This window comes from Trachypithecus francoisi, unplaced genomic scaffold (assembly GCF_009764315.1).
Source record: "Trachypithecus francoisi isolate TF-2019V2 unplaced genomic scaffold, Tfra_2.0 Lachesis_group15, whole genome shotgun sequence".
Lineage (NCBI taxonomy): Eukaryota > Metazoa > Chordata > Mammalia > Primates > Cercopithecidae > Trachypithecus > Trachypithecus francoisi.
Genome location: NW_022681460.1, coordinates 111,124,389 through 111,138,966, shown reverse-complemented (window position 1 = coordinate 111,138,966; position 14,578 = coordinate 111,124,389). Strand labels below are relative to the sequence as shown.

Here is a 14,578-nt window from a genome sequence, read left to right as displayed (position 1 = left end):
GCCCGGCCTTCCGGCCTGAACACCTACCATGCCTCTGCCTCTTGGCTGCGTGGTGTGGCCAGGTGAGGAAACGCTCACTCTCCAGCCATTCCCCACACGGACGCAGGCACAGTCTCACCCTTTTAGGGTACTGGACAGCCCTGGTTTCCTGATATTTAAAGGATAATGAAGGCTTTGGAATATTTCCAAGAATAACCACAAATATGCAGAATACAGAGGCCCCAGGAGAGGGGACAGAGGGAACCGAGTTCCCAGTCAGGAGTAGGAAAGATGTGAGGTGGCGAGGGGCCTTCATGCTGGTCCCCGAGACTGCAGGGATCTGAAAACAAGACCTGCCATCCTCACGCCTGCCGGGGCAGAGTAGAGAGGGAGACGCAGGAAGCCTCCTGGAGGCGGCAGGCGGGGCCTGGGCCAGTCACTGAGAAGGCACCTGGCTTCCCTCCTGTACAGGAAAGGGATGGGGCGCCCGTACACCCCACAGCGCAGGCTCCCGTCACGCTGGGGTCAAAAACACGGCCCTCAGAGGGGCCAGGGAAGGCTTTCAGGGTCTGGGCCTCTCCCAGGCTTGACGATTCCTGGTAAATGGAACTAAATCCCACCAGAGGCCTGTTTAGGGGTGCAGCAGCCAGCACCTTCACCAGAGGTTTGGGGAGTGCGTCCGTGCAGGCGGGTCCAGCAACCTCACCCCAGCCCTCGGCAGTCTAGACCGGGGTTGGCCTCAATGCTTTAGAATTGGGTCTGAAGGAGTAGGGAATAACGGCTAAAGGGTGCAAGTAAAAAGGCGTGGAGACAATGCTGGCCTCAGAGCCCTCAAGACACCACAACCACCCATATTAGAGGAAAGCCTGGTGGTGGGCCAGGGAGGGCAGACCTGGGGGAGTGCCTGCCATGGGGACGGGTTTCTTTTTGGGGTGATGGAGGTGCCCGATAGTTACATAGTGGTGATATTCATACAATTCTTCAAATTTACTAAAAATCACTGAGTTTTGCCCACTTGCATGACTTTATTGTATGTAAATCATGTCACAATAAAGCTGATCCTGTTTTCTTTTTTGAGATGGAGTCACGCAGGCTGGAGTGCACTGGTGTGATCTCGGCTCACTGCAACCTCCACCTCCTGGGTTCAAGTGATTCTCCTGCCTTAGCCTCCCGAGTAGCTGGAATTACAAGCACCCACCACCAAGACTGGCTTTTTTGTGTGTGTGTATTTTTAGTAAAGACAGGGTTTCGCCATGTTGACCAGGCTGATCTCGAACTCCCAGCCTCGGGTGATCCACCTGCCTCGGCCTCCCAAAGTGCTGGGATTACAGGTATGAGTCACCACACCTGGCCTAAAGCTGATCTTTTTGGCCGGGTGCGGTGGCTCATGCCTGTAATCCCAGCACTTTGGGAGGCCGAGGCGGGTGGATCATGAGGTCAGGAGATCAAGACCATCCTGGCTAACACGGTGAAACCCCGTCTCTACTAAAAATACAAAAAATTAGCCAGGCGTGGTGGCGGGTGCCTGTAGTCCCAGCCACTTGGGAGGCTGAGGCAGGAGAATGACCTGAATCCAGAAGGTGGAGCTTGCAGTGAGCAGAGATCGTCCCACTGCACTCCAGCCTGGGCGACAGAGCGAGACTCCGTCTCAAAAAAAAAAAAAAAAAAAAAAAAAGCTGATCTTTTTAAAGAGGAAAAACAAACCAACCAGGGGCCTGAGGATGTCTGGTTTGGGTTCTGGGGAAGCAGGCCCTGGAAGGGCCTTCGGACGACGGCTCCTTTGGGAGGGGTCCCCAGAAGCACAAGAGGGCACTGAGGCAGGACGGGAGGCTGTGCCAGGAAGAGGGCTGCTCGCTGTAGGCGATGGGACGTGAGCCCAGAGAGGTCTGGGAAACAGTGAGCACGTGCCACAGAGAGCAGGACCCATGGCGAAAGGGTCCTGGGTACAGCACAGGTGGGAGAGAGGAGGCAGGAATCCCGGCCTGCCCACCTCAGATGGGAGAAGCCAGCATTCCGGAGCTTCGGGCCAGACTCAAAGCCATTCGTCTCTGCCCTGGGATGTTGGATAAGGGCAGCAGATACTCAAGGTCAGGGCTGCCTCCCCGTGTCTGTTTGAAGCCCAGCTCCTGCGCACAGTTGCGAGTGGGACTCTGCTAGGCTGGCAGCCGTCCTGTTGAGGGTGACAGGACCACGAAAGGGGCTTGTGGTGCCCAGGATGGGGACCACGCAGGGCCACGTGCCTGCTCAGGAATGCTGAGACACTGCAAGCCCCCTCAGGGAGCCGGCTTGGTCCCAAGGGCCCGGCTTCCCCAAGACGCACCTGTGGTCTGTTCGGAGCCTCTGTCCCCTTTAAAGTGAGCTTTTTATTATTGGGCTGTATGAGTTCTTTATCCATTCTAGATGTTAGACCTTGTCCGAGGCCTGATCTGCAAATGTTCCCTCCCATTCTGCGGGTTCTTTTGCTTTCCTGACGTTCTTTGTAGCACAACGGCTTAACTTTTGATGAAGTTGAGCTTGTCTCTTCTTTCTTCTGCTGGCATCATACCCAAGAGACCACCGCCTGAGGCAAGCACACGGAGATGCTGCTATGGGTCTATGTTTGGCTCCTGCACTCTGAAGAGGCGCCTGCTGACCCAGCCCCGCCTATCATCTGCCCCGACTCATGTCTTTTCCTCTCCTTCCTCCAGATCATTTCCTATCTTCTCACCTTCTCCTCTGCAGTCTCTCACCCTGGAGATCCGGGGACAAGCTGGCAGCGGTCGGGGCTGTGGGGCACTGCCCCCTCCAGTGAGGTGGTCCGCCCGCATCTAGGCCAATGTGAGGGAAGGAGGATGCCGGGGCACAGGGCCGGGGGAGGACACGGGGCCCCATCTCCAGAAATCAGCCAGCAGGGACAGCTGGCTGGAGACCAGTCCAACTGCTCAGCCATAAGCCATAGAGCCAGAAGAGGGAGCTAACGGCTCAGAGCTGAAGACCCAGCCCACATGGTGCTTACCTGATGGACACTGCGAGGGACAGCACCTCCAGCAGCAGGGCCGCGCTGAAGACAGCCAGGGCGGCGGGTGGGGGAGGCGTGGTGGCCGCCTCGTACTTCAGGAAGCAGGTGGTGGACAGCGTCAGAAACACTGTGGTCGACAGAAACACATCCAGGAGGGAGCTGAAGGTGGGACTAGCAAACGTCTTCACGGGGGAGTTCTTTATGACCTGTTTGGAGCAGGAGTGGAGCAGAATGACTGGGTGGCCACGGGTGGCCAGGAGTGCAGTTCGGATGGAGAAACAGGCAACACATTCTGAGCACTGCTGCTCCGGGCCAGGCACGGGGCGGGAAGGCTCTCGGAGGGCTGTCTCCCTCTACTACCCCATTTAATACTAGGGAGTCCAAGGCACAGAGATGTTAAACTTGTCCAGGGGGCTGGGCACGGTGGCTCACGCCTATAATCCCCACACTTTGGGAGACTGAGGCAGGAGGGTCGTTGGAGCCCAGGAGTTCAACGCCAGCCTGAGTAACACAGTGACACCCCATCTCTACAAAAAACGTTAAAATTAGCCAGGCATGGTAGTGCGTGACTGTGGTCCCAGCCACTCAGGAGGCTGAGGCAGGAGGATCGTGTGAACCCAGGAGTTTGAGGCTGCAGTGAGCTATAATCATGCCACAGCACTCCAGCCTGGGCAACAGAGAGAGACTCCGTCTACCAAAAAGAAAATGATTAGCCGGGCCTAGTGGTTTGTGCCTGTAGTCCCACGTACTTGAGGGGCTGAGGTGGGAGGATTGCTTGAGCCCAGGAGTTTGAAGCTGCAGTGAACTATGATCACACCACTGCAGAATGATACCCTGTTTCCAAAAAACAAACAAACAAAAAAACTCTGCCAGGGTCACAGAGCAATTGATTATGACCCAGCACATTCTCACAGACACGCTACATATGTAGCTGAAAGATGAGTTACTGACTGGCGCAGGTGAGGTCTCTACATCTGTAAGCCGTTGTGCGACAGCAATGTGCACGGAGGTCCTGCTGCGTGGCGGAGTCCTAGCTTCAGCAGGCGTGAAAGGGGGCTTCACGGCGGAACTGGCTGAGGGGGAGTTAAGCGGCACACCGTTGCCTGGGAACCTATGGGGCCTGGCTCTGTGCTTGGGGCCAGGACCTACACGAAATGATGCCCTTGGGCAGCTCACAGCGGGAGGTGGGAGGGTCAGGGAGAGGAAACACAGGCAGGTGTGCCAAGTACACTAGAGAGGACTGCACCAGTGTTCGGCAGTTGAGGGGGAGAAATAATGATGCTGACATGTCCAAGAGGTGTACCAGGCCCAGGCCCGGCAGGGCTCTGGGGGGGTGCGATCTCCACTGAGGCTCACAACACCCCACAGGCAGGAACCACCACCCATCTCGGGGTATAGATTGGGAGGCCAAGGCCAGGGGCTACCCCGAGGGCACACAGTGAACGAGGAGCCAGGCCAGGACTTGGTGTGGACCGGTTGACTCCTGAGTGTGCCCCTAACCTAGAGGAAGGAGCAGGACCCAAAGGCAGAGGCTGTGGTTGGGAGAGGGAGGGATGCAGAAAGTTCAGCTCCTTTCCATTTGGCCTTGCAACCTTCTGGCAACCCAAGAGGCCATGGGTGTTCACTTAGCATCCCAGCCGGGCTCGGGGCTGGGGCTGGAGACACAGGGAGCGGAAAGGTCTCATTGCAGCCCTGGGTGCACTGTGTGTTCCATGGCACAAACCAGCTCCAGGTGTCTTGACCACTCCCAGGAACTAGGCGGGAGGGGAGGAGGGGGAGTTTGGACGGTGGGAGCAAGGCTGCCAGTCAGCCCTGATGCCAGGCTGGACCCTGCCAGGGCAACCTGGGGGTGGGGTTTGGTTCCAAATTCCCTCCAAGGAACCTAGAGGCTCTGTAGGTGTCCATGTGCCCCGGAAGGGCAAGTCTGCTCCCAACCCTGGAATTCCCTCAGAAGGTGTGGGAATTTCTTTTTTTTTCGGGGGTGGCGGGGACAGAGACTCACTGTCGCCAGGCTGGAGTGCAGTGGCACGATCTCGGCTCACTGCAACCTCCGCCCCCCGGGTTCAAGCAATTCTCCTGCCTCAACCTCCAGAGTAGCTGGAACTGCAGGCGTGCGGTACCACGCCTGGCTAGTTTTTGTACTATTAGTAGAGACGGGGTTTCACCAAGTTGGCCAGAACGGTCTCTATTTCTTGACCTCGTGATCTGCCTGCCTCAGCCTCCCAAAGTGCTGGGATTACAGGTGTGAGCCACCGCGCCCGGCCAGTTGTGGGAATTTCAGGGGTGACACTGCCCATGCCCACCCGCCTTGGCAGAGGCACACACACGTCCCCTTTCTCTGGGGCTCCATCTAGTGCCCATCAGAGGTCCCAGTCAGGGCTGGGTGCACGCATGTCCCCCGAGACCTCACTGCCTTGCCTACGTGAGGCCAGAAGGTTTCCACACAGGCTGCTGTACTTCCGGGAGCCCACACCTCCCACCTTCCAAGCCAAGGGCTCGGGTGCAGGGCCTTTCCGTCTTGGGGCTACCATCTCCTCTGCAGAACTGCCCCATCCATGGACGCTGGCAGAGGCCCCGCTCCTCCCTCCACCTCCCTTGTGGTCTCTCCTGCCTGCCCTGCTGCCTCCCAGAGACACCTGTCCCGGCCCCAGCCTCTCCCTCTGGGCCACCCCCGGCCCTGATGCCAGAGGCTCCCCAGGCCCACCTGCCCTACCCCTGTGCATCCCGGCAGTGCCGCCTGTCCCAGTCCCACTGAGAACGATGCTCCTCCACGTCATGACACTCTTTCGCCCTCTCTCCCCATGGGCTCCAAACCAAGGGACAGTGCCACTGGCTCTGCCCTGCTCACTGCCCACATCCCAGGGCCTCCGGGTGTGGCCGTCCCACCATCCTCAGAGCACAGGCTCTGCAGCAGGGCTGCCAGGGCTCAAGTCACTCCACCATAACTAGTTGTGATACCCACCCAGCCATGCCTCAGTCTCTTTATCCAAAACCAGGGATAAACCAGTACTTGCATCTTGTGGGCGGTGGGATGTTAGGCTAGGAACGCACCCATGTGGAGCCCTCAGCACGATGAGTCCCCACATGCAGGCCAGCTGGGAGCCTCCCTGTCTCAGTGTCTGTCCTTTCCTACCCACCGGGACCCTGTGGCCACCTGCCCTGAGTTTCAGTAACAGCCTCCCACCTGTCATGTGGCCTCCTGTCTTGTCCACACTCTTATCACCCTCCAAAACTCAGCTGATACATGTTTTTCTTTTTTTTTCTTTTTTTGAGACAGAGTTTCACTCTTCTTGCCCAGGCTAGAGAGCAATAGTACAATGGTGTGGTCTTGGCTCACTGCAACCTCCGCCACCCAGGTTCAAGCGGTTCTCCTGTCTCGGTTTCCCAAGTAGCTGGGATTACAGGCACCCACCACCATATCTGGCTAAGTTTTGTGTTTTCAGTAGAGACGGGGTTTCACCATGTTGTCCAGGCTGGTCTCAAACTCCTGACCTCAGGCAATCCGCCCACCTCAGCCTCCCAAAGTGCTGAGAAACAGGCGTGAGCCACCGCGCCCGGCCATGTTTTTTTTCCTTTTGTTGGAAGAGACAGGGTCTCACTATGTTGCTCAGGCTGGTCTGTCTCCTGGCCTCAAGGGATCCTCCTGCCTCCGCTTCCTGAGTAATTGGGATTACAGGTGTGAGCTGTGTGATCTTAAAACACAACCTGTTCCAGATCCTTCAACAGCTCCCCGTGGCCTTTGGCATAAAGTCCATGGTGTGGGAGCCATAAACTAGCCCCTGCCACCTCCTGCCACTCCCGCCCTGGATGCACCTGCAACTCCCTGGACGCACCGGGCTCTTTGGTATCTCTAACGTTTGTGGATGCTTGCCCCACTCTCCAGAATGTTCTCTCATTCCTACATTCCATTAATTCCTAGTCTTCCCACCAAGGCAAGCTCAGGAGGTCCCCCCTTGGGGCCCCCAGCCTGGGCTTGGTGCCTCGCCGTGCGCTGGGAGGGCATTTACAGACCTCCAGCTTCGGATGTTGTTTCTAATTCCTCCTCCCTATCAGGCCACATCTTTCCCCCTTCCCCAGCACCAAGAACAGTCCCTGGCAGAGCAGAGGCTGAGCGTACATTTGGTGCCTTTAGAAGGGATGGCAGAGGTGTCTGCTGTTTGGGAGGTTCAGCAGTGCAGGGCGAGAAGCGGCCAGACGCCTGGCTTGGCAGCCAGACTGCTCGTGTCCAACCGTGGCTATGGGACCACGGCCACCTGTTCAGCCTTTCTCAGCCTCAGCTTTTTCTTTGGTAAATTGAGGATAATCATCAGCTTCCCTACAGCATTGCTATGAGGATTAAATGAGATGATATTGTGCCTTACAGGCCACCAACCAGCCAACTTGCAAGTCCACTCCAGGTGTCTGGGACATTATTCTGGGGTGTCTGGGACATTAATGGATATTCACTGTCCCTTGGAGGCTGACAGAAGGGGGCATCTGCCACCCCACGAGGCATAAACCGGCTCTACCAGGCTCACCAGGGTCTTTCTAGAGCCCAGGCCAGGACACCACAGAGTTTAATGAAGATCTGCTGGAGGAACCAAGGGAATCAGAATGAGAAATCCCTTTTGTTCTGGGTGGGGAGGGCACCCACTCTTGAGTTGGGAACACTCAGAGGTTAGGTTTGGGCCTGGAGGAGAGAATGCAGTCAGGAGGCCACCAGGATTCAAACCAGGCTCTACGTTCTTGTATTATTCCTTCCAGCAAGTCCCTACAGAGCACTGTGAGCGTTAGGACTGTGCTGGAGGCTGTGAGAAGGGGCTGCAGGAGAGAGACCGGGGTCCTACCTCACAGAGCTGAGCATCTAGGGAGGGAGGAACACGAATCCAGAACCACACAAGATTCCAAAATGGGGCACACATAGAGAAGGAAGTGTATGAAGGGAAGTACAATCCAGTATGGGGTCAGGGAGAGCTTCTTGGAGGAAGTGGAATTGGGTGAAGGTGGTGGGGGCAGGGGAGGAAACGTGGAGCTGGAGTTACAGAGGTGAAGGCCTCCTGGGTCCTTCTCAGGGCAAGAATGCAGGGAGGGCAACAGGTAGTAGAGAAGAGCCTCACCCAAGACTCCAGGACAGGTGCGGCGGGGGCTCCCTTTCCAGGACAGTGGGGCGGGGGCTCCCTTTCCAGGACAGGTTGGGGGGCCCTTCCAGGGTAGGTGGGGATCCCCTTTCCAGGGCAGGTGGGGGGCCTCCTTTCCAGGGCAGGTTGGGGGGGGTCCCTTCCAGGGCAGGTGTGGGGGGGTTCCCTTTCAGGAGAGGTGGGGGCGGTCCCTTCCAAGACTGGGGATAGCCACAGAGTCCTGGAGACGCCACCGCAGAGGAAAGGGTCTACGAATGGCGAAGTTGCACTTTAAGACAAAGGGCTAAAGAAAGGTTTTTTTCCTCCTTTGCAAAGAGACATTTCTTTTTTTTTTTTTTTTTTTTTTTGAGACAGAGTCTTGCTCTGTCGCCCAGGCTGGAGTGCAGTGGCCGGATCTCAGCTCACTGCAAGCTCCGCCTCCCGAGTTTACGCCATTCTCCTACCTCAGCCTCCGGAGTAGCTGGGACTACAGGTGCCTGCCACCTCGCCCGGCTAGTTTTTTATATTTTTTTAGTAGAGACGGGGTTTCACTGTGTTAGCCAGGATGGTCTCGATCTCCTGACCTCGTGATCCGCCCGTCTCGGCCTCCCAAAGTGCTGGGATTACAGGCTTGAGCCACCGCGCCCGGCCGCAAAGAGACATTTCACGTACAGTTGCCACTCAGGATTTACAGAGTGTGGGAAATGAATGTTAGCCTTCATGTTCCCATCCCTTGCTAAAGCACAAAACTAACAGTGAATGACCCCGTGAGAACAAGACACATCCTTCAGTAAAAGCACAAGGAAACACGAACACACCTCTTCTTGATAGCTGGTCCTGTAGGATCGCTCCAGCTCCTGATCCAGGAAGTTCAGGCTGAACTGATTAATGGGTGGCTTAAAAAAATAATCTTTCATCAGGCTGGAAGACACAACAAATGCAGTTGATCAGTTCCCAGCACCATCACTGTACTGATGTTTTCAGATCACAATTAGCAGCCAAAACGCTGCTCATTACCTCACTACAACAGCTGCGTCTCAAAGTGTCCGCAGACCAGACGCCGCTCAGCTGCCCCTTGTTCAAACAGATCTCTGGAAAGTCCTCTGTGCCTCTAAGCATAATCATATTTTGTGTTCCACCTCCATTAAAGAATGACCATCCACCATGATTACAACACACATCATTGGAACCTTGGGTTTTTGGGGTTTTTTTTGAGGCAGGGTCTCACTCCGTCGCCCAGGCTGGAGTGCAGTGGCACGGCAATCTCGGTTCACTGCAACCTCGGCCTCCCAGCTTCAAGCGATTCTCCTGCCTCAGGCTCCCGAGTAGCTGGGATTACAGGCGCCCGCCACCACACCTGGCTAATTTTTGTTTTTTTTTTTTTTTTTTTTTTGAGACGGAGTCTCGCTCTGTCACCTGGGCTGGAGTGCAGTGGCCAGATCTCAGCTCACTGCAAGCTCCGCCTCCCGGGTTTACGCCATTCTCCTGCCTCAGACTCCCGAGTAGCTGGGACTACAGGCGCCCGCCACCTCGCCTGGCTAGTTTTCTGTATTTTTTTTAGTAGAGACGGGGTTTCACCGTGTTAGCCAGGATGGTCTCGATCTCCTGACCTCGTGATCCGCCCGCCTCGGCCTCCCAAAGTACTGGGATTACAGGCTTGAGCCACCGCGCCCAGCCAATTTTTGTATTTTTTAGTAGACGCAGGGTTTCACCAGGTTGGTTAGGCTGGTCTTGAACTCCTGGGCTTAAGAGATCTCCCCGTCTTGGCCTCCCAAAGTGCTGGGGTGACAGACATGAGCCGCTGAGGTTTGTTTTTGAAAACACATTCCTCATGTCCAGGATTTGGAGATGAAGGCAGCTTTTCTGTTCTGTGAAACAGTCTTTCGTGAAGAACACGCAGATCACTGTGCTGAGAGTACTTACGCGGATTTGGAGGCTTCAAATGAAACCGTAATTCAGACCCGGCGGTCCTGTCATTCAGAGTACTGACAGTAATTGCCACCATACAAGCTAACAGGTTGTTATCACAAAATTGTGTTTATAGTTAGCGTAATTTTGGTGTTATTGTCACATATGCAGACTGCATGTGAAACCTGCAAAATGATAAAGCTCAGTGATTTTAATAGCAGGGAAATCAAACCCGCTTTCCATGACTCTTTCGTTCATTTATGAATTGCCAGCAAATAGTAATATCCTTTCTATACTGCAGAAAATTACTAGAAACTAAGGGAATGTTAACATGATTTCAGAAAGCAAATATAGCTGTGTTAGCCTCTCTGCCTCACACAGTCACTATCAGAAGTTAGATGAGGTTGGGCGTGTGGGCTCATCTTTGTAATCCCCAGCCCTTTGGGAGGCCGAGGCAGACGGATCACCTGAGGTCAGGAGTTTCAGACCAGCCTGACCAACATGGTGAAACCCCATTTCTACTAAAAACACAAAAATTAGCCGGGCGTGGTGGCAGGTGCCTGTAATTCCAGCTACTCGGGCGGCTGAGGCAGGAGAATCGCTTGAACCTGGGAGATGGAGGGTGCAGTGAGCCGAGATGGCGCCACTGTACTCCAGCCTGGGCAACAGAGCAAGACTACATTGCAAAAAAAAAAAAAAAAAAAAAGAAAAAATGAAGTAAATCAGGTGAAATACGTCAAGCGCCTCATGTGCACCCAACACAAAGTAGAGCTCATCACGTGTGCCCCGTCCTCTCCTTGCAGCACAGTGGGCACTCTCCTTTCTGTGACACGTATTCAGTAACTTCCTACATCCTCATACTCAGAAGAGAAATAATTCTGTGCCGGGACATTGACCCTCTCTCCTCCCGACTCAGGGACTGTGGATGGAGAGAAGAGCCACCACACTGCTGCAGAGAGGACATGCACAAGGCCACATTTTAGCAGCCAAGTGGCAGAAGTGGCCCTGCTATAAGCTGTGCTGCTCCATTTATTTATTTATTATTTATTTTTTGAGACAGAGTCTCGCTCTGTTGTCCAGGCTGGAGCGCAGTGGCGCAATCTTGGCTCACTGCAGCCTCTGCCTCCCAGGTTCAAGCGATTCTCCTAGCTCAGTCTCCTGAGTAGCTGGGATTACAGGCACCTGCCACCATACTCGGCTAATTTTTGTATTTTCAGTTGAGATGGGGGTTTCACCTTGTTGGCCAGGCTGGTCTTGAACTCCTGATTTCAGGTGATCTACCTGCCTCGGCCTCCCAAAGTGCTGGGATTACAGGCGTGAGCCACCGCACCTGGCTGAAAATCACCCTTTGAGGCATCATAGTGAAGACTGAGGCAAGAATCATCCGTGAATGCTAAATCTAGGGAATTCTGATGGGGAATGAAATCTTTACAAGATCTTCAAGTATCTTCCCACAGATTGCTTATTAGTCATAAGAGGAAGATAATAACCTTAGATCAGAGAACCTGGCACCACTTTGCCTAATTAATCAAAATTAGTATCACTAATGAGGAACACACGGGCACTGCGTGTCCCTGGAAAGGACACCCTGAGAAGGACACGGCATCCCTTCTGCAGTCTCTGCCTGGCCAGAGGGACAGCCTGAATCCAACCAACCCAACTTCAGGAATATTTGATAAAAGGACTGGGCCTGTATATTTCAAAATGTAAACATTAGGCCGGGCGGCCGGGCGCGGTGGCTCAAGCCTGTAATCCCAGCACTTTGGGAGGCCGAGACGGGCGGATCACAAGGTCGGGAGATCGAGACCATCCTGGCTAACACGGTGAAACCCCGTCTCTACTAAAAAAATACAAAAAACTAGCCAGGCAAGGTGGCGGGCACCTGTAGTCCCAGCTACTCGGGAGGCTGAGGCAGGAGAATGGCGGGAACCCGGGAGGCGAAGCTTGCAGTGAGCCGAGATCCGGCCACTGCACTCCAGCCTGGGCAACAGAGCGAGACTCCATCTCAAAAAAAAAAAAAAAAAAAAAAAACATTAGGCCGGACACAGATTCACACCTGTAATCCCAGCACTTTGGTAGCCAAGGTGGGCAGATCACCTGAGGCCAAGAGTTCAAGACCTGCCTGGCCAACATGTTAAAAATCTACCTCTACTAAAAACACAAAAATTAGCTGGGCATGGTTGTGTGTACCTGTAGTCCCAGCCACCTGAGAGGCTGATGCAGGAGAATCACTTGAACTCGGGAGGCAGAGGTTGCAGTGAGCTGATATTGAGCCACTGCACTACAGCCTGGGCAACACAGAAAAAAAAAAAAAAAAAGCCAGGTGTGGTGGCTTATGCCTGTAATCCCAGCTCTCTGGGAGGCTGGGGTAGGTGGATCACCTAGGTCAGGAGTTGGGAGACCAGCCTGGCCCACGGGTGAAATTCCGTCTCTATACTAAAAATACAAAAATTAGCCAGGCATGGTGGTGGGTGCCAGTAATCCCAGTTACTCAGGAGGCTGAGGCAGGAGAATCACTTGAACCTGGGAGGTGGAGGCTTCAGTGAGCTAAGATCGTGCCACTGCACTCCAGCCTGGGCGACAGAGGGAGACTCTGTCTTAAAAAAAAAGAAAAAAGAAAAAGGCAGAGTCTTCTGCCTGCAACCTTTGCTTTTTCCCAGATGGCCCCATCGTACCTGTCTTCTTTGATAACGTCCACAAAGTGGGCGTCCGTTCTCTCCCGGATGTTCTTGAACCTCAGCGGAAGGAGAGCCGACTGGTCCAGGCTCACCCCTGCCCACCTTCCCTTCTCCTGCAAGATCTCACACAGAGAGGTCTGACTGTTGGTGAGCTTCTCCTCTTGGGGAGGGCTCAGAAGCCCGTTCTGAGTTTTGGGATTAGGTCCTCCAGAAGCCTGCCTCGAGACAAAGAGGACGCAGACACGGCAAGTGAAGTGGCACCGGGCATGCATGCCAGTCCCACCCTGACCTCTGCTGCGGGCCCCCACTGCACTGGGCGTAGGACCTTCTGCCCTGCAGGGGCCCCCCAACCCCCTGCGCCTGCAGACCTGCTCCAATCCCAGCCCTGACTACCCGTCTGCTCCTCCCTGTTATCCAATAGCGCCCAGTGGTAATGCTGGGTGTTCACGCCGCCAGGAAAGTGAGACATGGGAAGCGTTGGTGAGGAGGTGGAGGGGAAGGGAGGAAAGTGAGGAGCCGAGGCCTCCAGAGTCTGCTTAGGCCAGTACCAGGGTTCCGGGGACAGGGTGCATGGGTTGGGGGGCCAGAAGTGTGACAAGGGGTCCAGGGCTGTCAGGGCATAGGAAAGGTGGATGGAAACAGGGGCTTGTGTCGGGGGTGTCTACTGTGGCTGTGGGAAGACACGGGGTGACCTGCGCCCACAATCCTTTGGCAGATGGAGGATGAGAGCCTGGGCCCCAGGGGAGCCGCCTGCATGAGCCCCCGACAGGCTCTCATGGGTGGGCTCAGTCCTGACCCTGCTGTCCAAGCCTGCTTTTCCTGGCAGCCTTCCTGCCGCCTGCCCTAACTCCTACCCTCTCTCTTCACTGAGCCTTTCTCACCGTGAAGACCCCCTCTTGTCTCCGCCCGTCTATATTCTATCATAAATTGAGTCCAGCTTCCAGTACCACAAATTTCCCCCAAAACACTCGAATCCACGCGTTTTAAACCCTTATTCGCCTTTAAGGGAGTCCCGCCCAGCTCCGCCCCTGAGCGCTGGATTCCACGTGGGTTTCTGCTGACCCTCCCACAAGCTCCCTGCCGGTCTCTTCAACACCCAGAGGACCCGTGGGTGCAGAGTGGTGTTACCCAAGAGGAGTTACTCTCAGAACTAAGAAGCCGACAAGACAGGAATGTCACCTTGGGTGGATGCGCCAGGAGAGGAACTGACAGGAACAACAGCCATGAGCTTGTTACCTTGGTGCTGTTTTTAGGCTCGTCTTGGCAGCCGTTTTGAGGTGCTCCTCCCTCGGCGCCGGCTTCAGATTTGGGAGCAAATGTGATTCCGCATGAAGGGCAGGTCTAGAGGAAAAACACAGACTGTGGGGACACACCCAGAAACCACGACTGCCCCCACGAATTCAGGCAGGCCCCGCTGTTGCAATCTGCCGTCACGCAGCATGGTGGTGAGCAAGGGGAAGGCGCGCAGAACCACTCGGGGAAGAGCTGAAAGCCACCTGTGACAATGAAAACACACAGAAACCCGTGCACGAACACAACATGACCTGAAACGTGGAACCGGGAATGTTCACTGCCTGCACAATGGATCAACCAACTGTGGTCTATTCGAACAAGGGGCTGTTAGCCACGAAAAAGATGGAAGCACTGACGCCTGCTGCAGCACAGTGAGGGAGGCCAGACACAGCACAGATACTACGTGATCCCATCTACGTGAAATATTCAGAAAAGGTGAATCCTCAGAGGGAAAAGGCAGATTCACGGTGACCAGGCGGGATGGGAGCAGGAAGGGTGAGTGGCTGCTAAGGGGTGTGGGGTTTGCTACGGTTCGAATGTTTGTGTCTCCTCAAAAGTCACATGCGGAAATCCTAATTCCCAAGGGGATGGCATTGGGGGGACAAGGCCTTGGGAGGTAATTAGGT

At 54.9% G+C, this 14,578-nt stretch overlaps 1 protein-coding gene across 2 annotated transcripts in view; it reads right to left on the bottom strand.

Moving 5' to 3' along the window:
- The window catches only part of ADCY9 (adenylate cyclase 9), a 158,806-nt gene that overhangs the window by 17,559 nt on the left and 126,669 nt on the right, over nt 1-14,578 (bottom strand). Inside the window, exons 4-7 of one of the 2 annotated variants that reach the window (XM_033235915.1) lie at nt 13,896-14,000; nt 12,657-12,874; nt 8,892-8,994; nt 2,975-3,183 (exon numbers count right to left, since the gene is read on the bottom strand). In XM_033235915.1, the coding sequence (XP_033091806.1) occupies nt 2,975-3,183; nt 8,892-8,994; nt 12,657-12,874; nt 13,896-14,000 (635 nt within the window). Of the gene's footprint in view, nt 1-2,974; nt 3,184-8,891; nt 8,995-12,656; nt 12,875-13,838; nt 14,001-14,578 lie in introns of both variants that reach the window. The other variant, XM_033235914.1, reaches the window with a different exon arrangement.